This window comes from Phalangium opilio, unplaced genomic scaffold (genome assembly GCF_054372755.1).
Source record: "Phalangium opilio isolate 3A_F unplaced genomic scaffold, DU_Popi_V2 ptg000369l_1, whole genome shotgun sequence".
Lineage (NCBI taxonomy): Eukaryota > Metazoa > Arthropoda > Arachnida > Opiliones > Phalangiidae > Phalangium > Phalangium opilio.
Genome location: NW_028324232.1, coordinates 1,425,783 through 1,437,565, shown reverse-complemented (window position 1 = coordinate 1,437,565; position 11,783 = coordinate 1,425,783). Strand labels below are relative to the sequence as shown.

At 37.6% G+C, this 11,783-nt stretch overlaps 1 protein-coding gene across 1 annotated transcript; it reads left to right on the top strand.

Moving 5' to 3' along the window:
• The first annotated feature begins 1,423 nt into the window (after positions 1-1,423).
• On the top strand, positions 1,424-3,563 carry LOC149597267 (uncharacterized). The gene is made up of 4 exons (XM_089861200.1): positions 1,424-1,806; positions 2,026-2,231; positions 2,298-2,587; positions 2,652-3,563. Exons 1-4 carry the CDS (start codon positions 1,718-1,720, stop codon positions 3,498-3,500), a joined length of 1,434 nt encoding a protein of 477 aa, XP_089717326.1. The 5' UTR covers positions 1,424-1,717; the 3' UTR covers positions 3,501-3,563.
• The last annotated feature ends 8,220 nt before the right edge of the window (positions 3,564-11,783 follow it).

The following is an 11,783-nucleotide window of genomic DNA, read 5'->3' as shown; positions in this document are numbered from 1 at the left end:
CCGGGTTGATAATGAGCAAAATACCCGGGCAAAACTAGCCATTAAGCAATCATCGGCTATTTTTGCCCGGGTTTACCGCAACGGGGAGCCCGGGCAAAAATAGACGGTCCCTTGTGGACTCGCTATTTCTGCCCGGGTTGATAATGAGCAAAATACCCGGGCAAAACTAGCCATTAAGCAATCATCGGCTATTTTTGCCCGGGTTTGCCGCAACGGGGAACCCGGGCAAAAATAGACGGTCCATTGTGGACTCGCTATTTCTGCCCGGGTTGATAATGAGCAAAATACCCGGGCAAAACTAGCCATTAAGCAATCATCAGCTATTTTTGCCCGGGTTTACCGCAACGGGGAACCCGGGCAAAAATAGACGGTCCATTGTGGACTCGCTATTTCTGCCCGGGTTTCTCAAAAATCGAGAACCCGGGAACAAATAGACGGCCCACTGTGGGCCCGCTATTTGTGCCCGGGTTTGCATCAGTAAGGAACCCGGGCAGTTATAGACGGCCCACTGTGGGCCGGCTATTTCTGCCCGGGACCCGGGCACTTTTAGCCTCGCATTAGTCGGCTGCTATTTCTGCCCGGAACCCGGGCGAATTTAGCACCCTTTATGCTATTTCTGCCCGCAACCCGGGCACAAATAGCAACGGCCTTAAAAAAATGTTTACCTCTCGTTGCCCGTTACTTCGCCTTCTCGTATCGTCGAATTTTTAAAGTTTAGACTTTGAAAGTAGTGCTTAGTTTTCTTAAATATTACTTAATTGTATAAAATTTTAATATTATAATTGCGTAAAACGAATTCAATGTTTTTTGTTGATGGAACGCGCCTTGCATTTGAATTTCGTTCCCTCGAAACTATCCCCTTTAAGTTACTGGCCGGACTCCAAGGTCTGTATACCGCTTCGCATTATTAGGTCGGAGCATCCTTCAGGGGTGGTAAGCGGGAGATTCTCCTTTTTGCAGTAGGGGGGCTCTAGTAATTTTTTCCCTTACTATGACGTCTTACGTGGGCGAGAAACAAGTATCTGCGGCAGCTGCGTCCAGAGAGAAAACGTCTCTCTATCTTTCAACGGTTTAGGGCGAGGCCGATTATCCGTTATAAATTCAAATCTTAGGCGGTAACGGCGCGTTGCGCTTCGCCTTTAGTGGCTTTCAGACTAATTCTTTCTGAAAGGTAAATATTATTTACGTCATGAACTTTTAATTTAATGTAAGGTTTTACAAATCTACGAACTATTATAAGAATGAATTATTGCCATCACCTTTCAAAACAAACCAAAGCTGACTATGATAAAATGGAAATGAAAAAAGTTACTACTTGAAATAAAATTTGTTACAAAATACTTAGTCTTTTCATTTTAAATGTAGGTCTATTATGGATACATTATAATTATCCTAAATACCGGTGAACATTATTAAATATAGCAATTTTGAATGGAAAAAGACCTTCGTGTTTACACGTATATAGCGGCTTTTACTGTCGTTCTCCTTTTTCCGGACATACAAACTTTATATCTCATATAAGACAGCTCGCGTATTCTTTGGCGCCCACGTATGACGTCAGTGAAAAGAGCTAGACGAGAGAGGTAGCTAGAACGGTAAACCATGGACGGTGAATCATGGACGGTGAATCTAGAGGACCAGCAAACCCCCTCGTTTTCCAACCCCGTATACCGATCAAACTAGAGGGAGTCCTTCAAGGCCATTTAAGAAAATCAAAATGGCGCGTGTGTTTAGGTCGCTTAGGTTCGAGGGCGATAAGAAAAGACCAAGAAACGTTCCACATGAGGATCACCTATATTCTAAAAGGTAATTAACATTAATGGCTTGCAATTTTACAAAGTGCTAAACTAAATACATTAGTTTTAAATAACATAATAGCCTAGATCTGTTAGTTATTATCTCCATTTCATTAAGCCTTGGTTCATATTTTATACAAGAACTCCCCCAACTCAGGCAGACATTCAGATTGTTTTTAATCTTGTTTTAATTGAAACTTGAAATTTAAGCATATAATTATATTTAAAGGCCAGAAAACAAGCTAGAGGAGCTGGAAATAAATGAAAATATAGATTTAGTTTTAAATCTTCCTCAACCTGACGAACATTCTGCAGTATTGTGGACTAATAACGAGCTTAGCTTGAAATTCAAAAAACCATATGTTCTTGTTCGGGAAAACATAGCAGTGCAAAAATCTCCTCCCAAGAAAAGAGTAAAGGGAACCCCTAAGTCAAGTAATGCTTTATTAAACATTTTGTTCCAAACTTTAGGTATATAATTGATAATGTTATAATACCTAGGAATTTCACAAAAAGAGTTCCAAGACTATTTGGTGACGAGCGTGGGGAAGTTGTCTCTATTACGAAAATATAATGAACCACGAACGGTGATTGAACTAAGATTAGTACTAGAAGATTTTAGTTGTGCGGTTAGAGACAAGAAAATCCCTCCTTGGGATAGAGGTTTTGAAGCTTTAAGTGATTTAACATTACGAGAAGCTAAAGGATTTTGGACAGATGCTCAACTACTACAGTCAAATGAGAAGATACTAGAGGATGCAATGTCATATTTATCTTCATTTGCCCCTCCTGTGAGGTGTTTAAGCTAATTGTTCTTATTCAAAAATTAATATTTTTTTCTATAAATTACTGCAGATTTTTGCTTGCGTTGACTATCACTTAAGAAAATACTGTGCTGCAGAGCTACTTAGACACCTTTTAAATTTGTTAGAAATACATGTAGAAAGAGTAGAAGTGGAATTTCAAAAGGAATCCGACAGTCTTAAAAGCAAAAATGTTCCTGTCAAGTTTGACACTAAAGAAGTTCTCAGAAAGCTTCAGATATTGTACTTTGTTGCTGGCTCGACAGTTAATTCTATTTGCAAAAGCAAAGCGATAGCGCGGGATTTTAATCTTAGAGATAGCCTTGCTATTAAAGGTGCAGGAAATGACATTAAACAGTATCTATCCGAGGAGTTACCTAACTTGGAAATTACTAGCTGGGTTATGTTGAATGATAGAGGGGGCCTGCTCTATGTCAAAAAGGGCACGTTTATTTTTTTCCAAACAATTGACAAAATAATAAACAAATTTTACGATGGAAAGACCCTCGCAGATAATAATCCAAGACGAAGGGAGGAGGCAAGAGATGCTGTTATTAAAAATGACACTGTGAAGGATAGTTGGAAGACTTTATTACAGTGTTCTGAAGTTCCTAATGGGAAAGAAGATTTCGTTCTAAGGAAACTGACTGAAAGTTATCTAAAATTGAGGGGCAATGGATTGCAACTATATTTACGAGCCAAATATTTTGGGAAGAAGAATGAAAATTTAAGATCGCAGGCAAGTTTGCGGAAAGGGTTGAAACAGTGCAAGGAAAACAAGAAAGCTTCAGGAAACGCCAAAGATAAAAATCTAACTGTGATTAGGAAAGATTTTACGCTACCCCTTAAAGTAAAGGGTATAGTCCAGGACCGTAATGGTTGTGATATTTTTTTAGTTTAGAAAAACAATTTTGTGATATTTTTATTTTTCAACTTGTGATATAGCGCATTAATGCGTTAATAAATTTTGAAACGAATTTCAAGAAAAATGATTTTGTAAAAATTTTATTTTTCAACTGCTTGTGATAAAACACATTAATGAGTTACTAAATTTAAAAAAAAAATGCCAAAAAAATTAAGCCTTTCCATTAATTTTCGATAAAAGTGTTTCCAGTTTGAGGAGCTTTAATAATTTCATCCAAATCTTTGAATCGGTCAATGTTTTGCGCATAATGTAAAATATCAGGATTGTTATTGCCTCCACATGAACCTCTCTGTTTGCCAAATTCTTGTTCTAAACAATCTTGATTTAAACGGTTTGTTAGCACAAACCTAGCGTTTTTTCTTAGTAGAAATCGAATTATAGCAGGAATTGATTTGGCTGAAAATTTCACGTGAAGATTTATTGTTATTATTAATATAGTTTTTACCCATAAACATAATTATATTACCTGTCATCTGTAAACCCAGAACAGTTTCTCTACTTAGAGACATCTTGTTCCTATCAGCTGCTTTAACGGTTTTAGGCAATCTGTCAACTTCCATTTGCCACTCTTCAAAATACTGTAAGAAGGGTCCTTCCAGCCACTAAATAAGAGAAGATTCTGTTTTTGTCTATCTAACTTGTGTGAAAAAACCATTAACCTACCTTTAATCTTTCATCATTTTCATTAGAAAAGGGGGCCAAGTTGGGATTACGCTTCAAAATTCCTTCTTTGAAATTTCTTGAATTCATACAGTCAAAAAATTTGTTCATTAATCTAATTAGTTTCACAGTTTCACGGCACACATCTCCAAACTCAAATTCTAGCGCATTTGCCACTGCTTCGCTGAAAACTTGGGCTGCAAGGCCAACTCTCATTCTGGAGTGTGAATCCAAAAATAAATGGTCCCTTGTTAGTTTCGGCACAAGTTTAACAGTTCTTTGGTAATCTAAATCGTATAAATTTAAAAGATGCGTCCACAAAATTGGTTGCCCGTTCTTGATTAGATGTTTTGTTTTGGTATGAAAGTTGCTATTGCTAACTCCATTTCTAGCTGTCTTCAAAAGATGAGGGGGATCACATATAAAATATATATACCGATCTTCATCGCAGGCATATATATTTTTCCACCGAAAACCATCCTGAACGAAGTTTTGAAACATTTTACGGTTTGTGCTTGCTCCATCACCAATAACGCTTAACACTTTGATGCCATTAAATTCTAATTTTGATATTGCTTCTGAAATGATTCGATGAAGGCTATCCGAGTTCATGTCCTTGCAAGGGAAATATGCAAGCGGATACTTAAAATTACCAGTAATGCTTCTAATCATTACTTGTAAGACGTGCGTTGCTACTTCTGGTAAATCATCACCTTGATTTCTTATTTTTAAAATTTCATTCCCAGTGTCGTCCAAATTACTAAAGCCAACTAGCTCGCCTGTACTAGCTCGATAAATGATGTCGTCCTTGATCTTCATTTCATCTAAAATAACTGAAACGAATTTTTGATGCTCTTCAGGACAAGCTTTGTTAAACATTTCCGTTGCCTGAATTAAACTTTCTTCTCTGAATCCCGAGTTAAGTCCAACATGTGAACTGTGATTGTACAAGGTTCGTTTGGATGGCAATTCAAAAATTCCACTCGTAAGCATAGCATTGTAAGCGGAGGAGGATTTTTTGTGCAGATGAATAGCCCACTTGATGATTTTAGGGTGCCACCTACGCTGCCTTTTTGTTTTTGTTCTCATAATCGCTAATTGCTGTTCCACAAATAATCTCTTAAAGGAATTTTTAGGCAAACTTTTCTTTTGCTCTTCTAACTTATCTGCGATGAATTTGCTGTCTTTGTCGTGGAAATATTGGCCACACAGTTTGCTATCCTTCTTAATCTTACTTTTGATTTTCTTGATTCTTTTCCTATGGTCTATAACTCTTTGAGATTTAGTTTTTAACTTTTTTATTAACTTGTCTCGTGGTAAGTAACAATTTCTTCTTTCGCCATGTTTGGTCGAATTGGATTTCCTCTGACGAATAATGCTATTTATCAAAACTCTGCGGTATTTTGTGCATGGCTCACATAAATCTTTAGTTTCCAAGTTAATTTTGTTTTGTTTCTTATGCTGACTCAAAACTATATTACATGCTATTGAATGAACAGCCTCGTCAAATTTGTTTATGTAGCCCGCAGTTTTTTCCTTAGTAGCAAAGTGCTTCTGAAGTTCCTCTTGAATAATACCAGTACATAGTGGAAATGAATTCACAGCATCGAGGAGTTTAAATAGGGCGTCTACACTAGTAATTTCAGGCAACGATTTTACTAAAGGATGGTTTTCAGGTATAATTTTCCCGTTAATTTTTAGAATGCCACTGGCCTCACAATCTTTTAAAACATACGATTTAGTTATTAGTCCCTTCTCTATGTTTTGAATTGTTAAAGCAATGCCACCATCAACAGTAACCAAGACCCAATTTTTAGGAATACATTTTCCAGCGAGAGTCTGAGAACTGACTTGTTTACTAAATTCCATAACATTGTCATGAAAACTACTTTCAAAATGCACAGAGTTAACCTGAAAAGTAAATAAAGTTTTCCCTGTAAAGACTGTTATCAGTAAAAATCGAAGGATTTACATACATTAGAGCTATTTATAATCATAGTTGAATTTAGAACACTTTCTTGATCAGCATGATTTTCACTGTAATACTTGTCACTAAATGTGCCATTCAAACTGGCAGAGCTGCTAATTTGTCCCTCTTTGGAGATAGAAATATCTTCCTCAGATATGCAGATAACATTGTCATATTCCATAATTTCCTTAGATTTAACTCCGTCCTTAACTTCCAAGCACTCAGATGAAGTACATTCAACACTTTTTGTTTTCAATGATTGACAATGTTCTTCATTTAACGATGGCCATGACTGATTCTGCATGCCAATTAAAAATTGTGACTTAATTTCTTTTCACAAATAAAAATGAGAAACTCAAACTTACCATTAACTTCAAGGTTTCCGAAGTTTCTTGAAACTGTACAGGGTTTGGGTTTTCCGGCGTTGGTCCCTTCCCCCCAATAAAATGTTCCTCACATATATAATAAGATTTTTTGGCAATTTTTTCAATGTCTAATTGGTTATCAAAACGCCCGCAGGCCAAAATCCACTGTTTACATTTGTCAAGATCTTTTCTGGGCCGGGGAAAGGGAATAAAGTTGGGATATGTTACCCGAGGCTTAGCGGGATCAGAGTTATTAAGACACAACGAATACATACACCGTTTGTTTTTCGGCATTTTAAGGTTAGTATTTAACGCCAAAAACTATCCAAAGCGTGTTATTAATAAATTAAATATATATTTATATTTAATTGGAAGTTTACTAACGAGACCGCACTATATCAAGTAGGAGCAGCAAAATCGGTCGCCATTTTTGAATTCCTGGATCACGTGATAGAAATAACCTTGAACGACTCCGTTCACGCGCATCGAGCTGATCGAAGAGCGGGGAAGAAAATTTTATACAGTGGAAGGCTAGCCTTTGCTGGTCCTCTAGATTCACCGTCCATGACTTCACCGAGCGGTGAAAATAGCAGCCAAGCTAATTTCACCCTACCGCGGTCCTTACTTAAATTCTTAGTCACGTGGTAGGGTGGATATAGCCTCTACGCTATTTTCACCAAGGGTAGGAATAGGCTTCCGCCTATTTCTACCCGGGGGTGAGAATAGTGACACTCTATTTTAAAAGTCCAAGCAGACGATTCTTTCGCGACGGCGGAGTTAACTGTTGTTTTTACCTCTCCGAGTGACGTATGTCACGGAGAGGTTCTGTAACGATCGTGTGTGTCTGTTTGTGGGTGTGTTTGTTTGTGTGTGTGTCTGTTGTTACACCCACGTGACCGCGTTCGCAGTTTCCAAATCGGAGCAAACGTGTTCGCCATTTCCGAACTGCATTCACAGGTTCGGAAATGGCTCCTCTACTTGAGTTCTCACACCACCATCTTCTGGTCTTTGTCCATTCCACACGGACACCAAACTGTACATACTGGCTTCTAATCATCATCATCTTCTGGTCCTCGTCCATTCCACTTGGACACCAGTCTGTACATACTGGCTTCTAATCACCACCATCTTCTGGTCTTCGTCCATCCCACTTGGACCCCAGTCTGTACATACTGGCTTCTAATCACCACCATCTTCTGGTCTTCGTCCATCCCACTTGGACCCCAGTCTGTACATACTGGCTTCTAATCACCACCATCTTCTGGTCTTCGTCCATCCCACTTGGACACCAGTCTGTACATACTGGCTTCTAAACACCACCATCTACTGGTCTTCCGTCTATTCCACATAGACACCAATCTGTCTTATTGGCTTCTAACTCCATAGTCATCGTTTGGTTTAAGACATTCGCGGCGATCAGCTAGGGTTACGAGAAACGTCTAGCCTCCCTAGGGTGGGTTGTCCACCAAAGGTTTTCGCAATTGCGGTTGTTCTTGCTTTTAGCTGTAGTTCGACACCCTTATATACTACCTATTTGAGTAAGGCGAGCAACCGCAGTATGCTTCATTTCAAACGTCAATATTAGTCAAGTCTTTCAAGAATGTTTAATGGTTCTTTTTTAAAACGATGTAACGTTCAATAAGGCGAATAACTAACGAAGAAAATATTAAATATTAATTATATTTATTTTAATATTTAAGATAATCTTGTTTCTCAATTCAAAATTAATACGGAAAGAGCTAAAAAGCAGTCTATGTTTTTGCCTGTGTGTGTCCGTCCGTTGTTACACTAGTGCGCTGCGTTAGAAGTTCGTTTTGTTTTGATGTGTAAAGAAATCCTACAGAACCATAATATTCCCTTTATCCATAATATAAAGTGAATATGTGGAAACATTTTTCGTAATTATGATGCGTTTTGTACTTTTGTAGCTTTAAAGCTCTGTTTCATTTTGATATTCCAAAGATTTCTTTTAATATTGTTATTTGAAATGGCTGTTTATATATTACTTAAGCTATACTACATCTGTATATAGAATATTCCTTGGTTTAGTGATTTCATGAAGAAAGCTAAGATCTAGACTCTGGCGGGTATATCTAGTATTACCCGCAATAGGCTTAATGAAATTAAAAGTAAATAAGTGAGGCCTGAGGTGAAGTAAACTTTGGGTTTTGATTTTCGTGTCTGAAATGAAGAGACATCAACGGTTCAGAGTGAGCCGAAAGTTAAATACACTCTTAATTAATCAGGTTAAGATTTTTTAATTGAAGAAAAGATCATGGTGGCAATTAGGCTAGTAGGGCTAAGCTACATAGTTTTTATTCTCTTTATCGTGCGCACTGAGTAACAGTGCGTCTAGCTACAATTTAGCTTTGGTATTATCAGAAGGGAATAAGAGAGAAGGGAGACATTAGAGCCTGCTTTGGTAACGAGAGTCCGACCAACCTCAAGAAAACCGCGAAAACTTTGCGCAAGTACACAGCTTTTAACCAATTTACTGCAAATATAGTTCTTTAAGTTCTCCGCGGTATCAGGCGGCCTATTTGTCTGCTAGATTTTCATTCTCCAAAGGCTTAGGGCTGTCGATGTTTCGTTCTTGTGTAATTATAACATCAAGTATGTATTTTATTGAAAATAATTTTTATTTTTTAATATTAATTCAGAATAATTAATTTTCATCTATTTATTACTTTCAAATTATCTGATTTTGGTATGTTCTCAATTCCCGTGTATCTAAATTAATTGCACAGCTTGATTTCGTTTATCAACATGAAATTCGGCCATTTTTATCTCCTTCAATGTAAAGTTGTAAACAAAACTACTTTTTATTCGTCAACCGAGACGTCACCTTCTTATGTGACGTCACAGCTAAGACAGAAGTTAGATAGGCAATCAGTGAAGGGTAGTTGATTTGAGGTTAGTAAGACTGTTGTTACGAGTGTAAAGCATTATGGAGATATAAAGTGTGTCCCTTCTCTCTTATTCTCTTCTGGTATTATTTAACGCGTTAACACTCATGTTGGCAAACTAAGAATATTGTCGAGGTGAGACGAGACGATAGTGTTTACACTGCAAACCAGTTGTGAATGTAGCTATCAGAATATAGGTTAAACAGCTGAAGCGTAGACTTCATTTCCTGTTCTTTTTGCCATTGACTGATTTCCATGTGTCCAAAATTTATCCTTATTGGATGTAAAATGTCGTCTGCTTTACTGTATATTTGCTATGCTTGGAATACTGCTTCAATATTTCGTAAATAATTCCATATCTAGGTAAATAACTTTGTAGTAGTAGACCTCTTGACTCGGAGAGGTAATATTTTGGTTTTCCCAACTTGTTATGTAAATGAGATGAGTTCCTTAAAAGAACGCAAACAAAATGAAAAGGCTTTAAAGGCCGATAAACCAAAGAGGGTAGAAAGAGGGGGAGTAGAAGGCTTGGCTGGAGTGTTCTAGCTTTGAAAGTTTACCTCTAAGCTTCCGGTGTGCGCGCGCATCTTTCTCTGCCTTCTTATTGGTTGAAATAGGGTGAACCGGATATTAGGAGGAAATTATAACAAATAAATAAAAAAGAAAAGCGAGAACACCCAAAATGCCTTGCCAAAGCCGCTAGCTTCTACTCCCCCTCTTTCTACCCTCTTTGGATAAACGATTGAAAGAACTTGAAAAGAAGGAAAACCTTATAGAGGTTATTAGGAGAAAAGAAGTTATATGGAATAAATTTGATAAAAAACACAGAGACCGAGATGAGTTAGAAAATGCCTGGGATGAAGTGGAAATTGAAACCAAAATGATAAGTAAGTAGATTATTATGATAAATAAAAATCTTAAACGACTTTCATTTTACATTTTTTCCACAGAAAAAGATGCCAAAGCTTCCTGGAAGTATCTTAAAGACCAGTTTCGGGAACATTTTCATTTAATTTCAAAAACAAAATCGGGGCAGGAATATATAGAAGAAGAAGATGTATCGATGATCACATGGCCATTGCCAAAAGTAGATAGGGGGGAAAGTAAAGCACTTGGAAGATCCCCCGCGCCATGAAAACCTAGAAACCCCCTTTCCTCTCTCTCACAGTTCCTACCCCCTCGCGTAGGAGAGGCATTGCACATTGCCAGTGCCTATTTGCAACTGAAAAATAGTTCTGTAAACAGTTTTAAAAGGACTCCTACTAGCTAAGGCTTAACAAGATTGCATACGGATATACGGTAAAGCAACATCTGTGAGTGGAAACGTTAAAATTAATAAATGACGATCTTTTTACCACGGACGATACTGGAAGTAGAATTAGAATATTTAACTGTATGAAAGGTAATGGATCCATGAATGAACTGTTATATGATATGATTTGTGATCTTCTTAAGTCAAAACATGAAGAAGATAGTGGTGGTTATTCTGCATTTCTTTTTGTCTGGACTATTAAAGGATAAAAATCAGCGCCCCGAATTTTTAAACGATGTAACACTTGGTCGATTTGAATTTTCCTTTAGAGTAGACAATTTCACCTGCTACTGTCCCGGGGCGCTGCCGTCGCTATGAACTACCTCTCAAAAAAATCGATAAACGGTTGGGGTGTTTTCTCAAACGTCATTGGCTAACTCGCATAGGGGGTAAGGGAGAGGAGAGAGAGCTTCTAAACTTAGAGGAAACCCACAGTCAAAGGTGGGGGACCATCCTCGAGCTTTACTTTTTGCCATTGCCCATTTTTTAAAAGTTTATTGTTCTTAAAAGATGTGGTCACGAGGAGACAGTATGCTTATTGTTTAACCTTCAAAGATTTGTTCTATTAAACAGTTATATCATACAATTTCAGTACAACATCAAACATGTCCGGAAAATTCAACGGAAATGAGGAAATAATTTCGCGAGATGTGAGTCAAGCATCGAGGGGCAAATCACTCAAAACTCTGTCTCTTCACCGATTAATAGAGTAGTGGCACTCCATGTTAACTACCCATAGAGCTTAATACAGTCAAAGGCAAGTAGGTGCCATTACTCTATTGTACACGTAATGTTTTTAGCACAGGCATGGGTAGGGCTTTTTAAGATTTCGTATAATCCCTTTTGTTCAGTTAAAACCAGAGTGTACACAGATTACGCTGAGTGATTTGCTACTTGTCAAGACTTTAGCACATATACTTTTTTATTTAATGCATTAATGGAATCGCACTGTTAATTAGGATGAATCGTCGGAAATAGAAGAAAGGCTGCCACTAACAAGACCGGATATTGTGAGTGAAGACTGTTGTGAGACGAGATCATCAACAT

Excerpts from the sequence above, each read along its gene's own strand:
- LOC149597267 (XM_089861200.1), top strand. The coding sequence starts at position 1,718 with ATGGCGCGTGTGTTTAGGTCGCTTAGGTTCGAGGGCGATAAGAAAAGA. Across the intron at positions 1,807-2,025 it reads GATCACCTATATTCTAAAAG|GCCAGAAAACAAGCTAGAGG; the intron begins GTAATTAACATT and ends TTATATTTAAAG. Across the intron at positions 2,232-2,297 it reads AAAGGGAACCCCTAAGTCAA|GAATTTCACAAAAAGAGTTC; the intron begins GTAATGCTTTAT and ends TATAATACCTAG.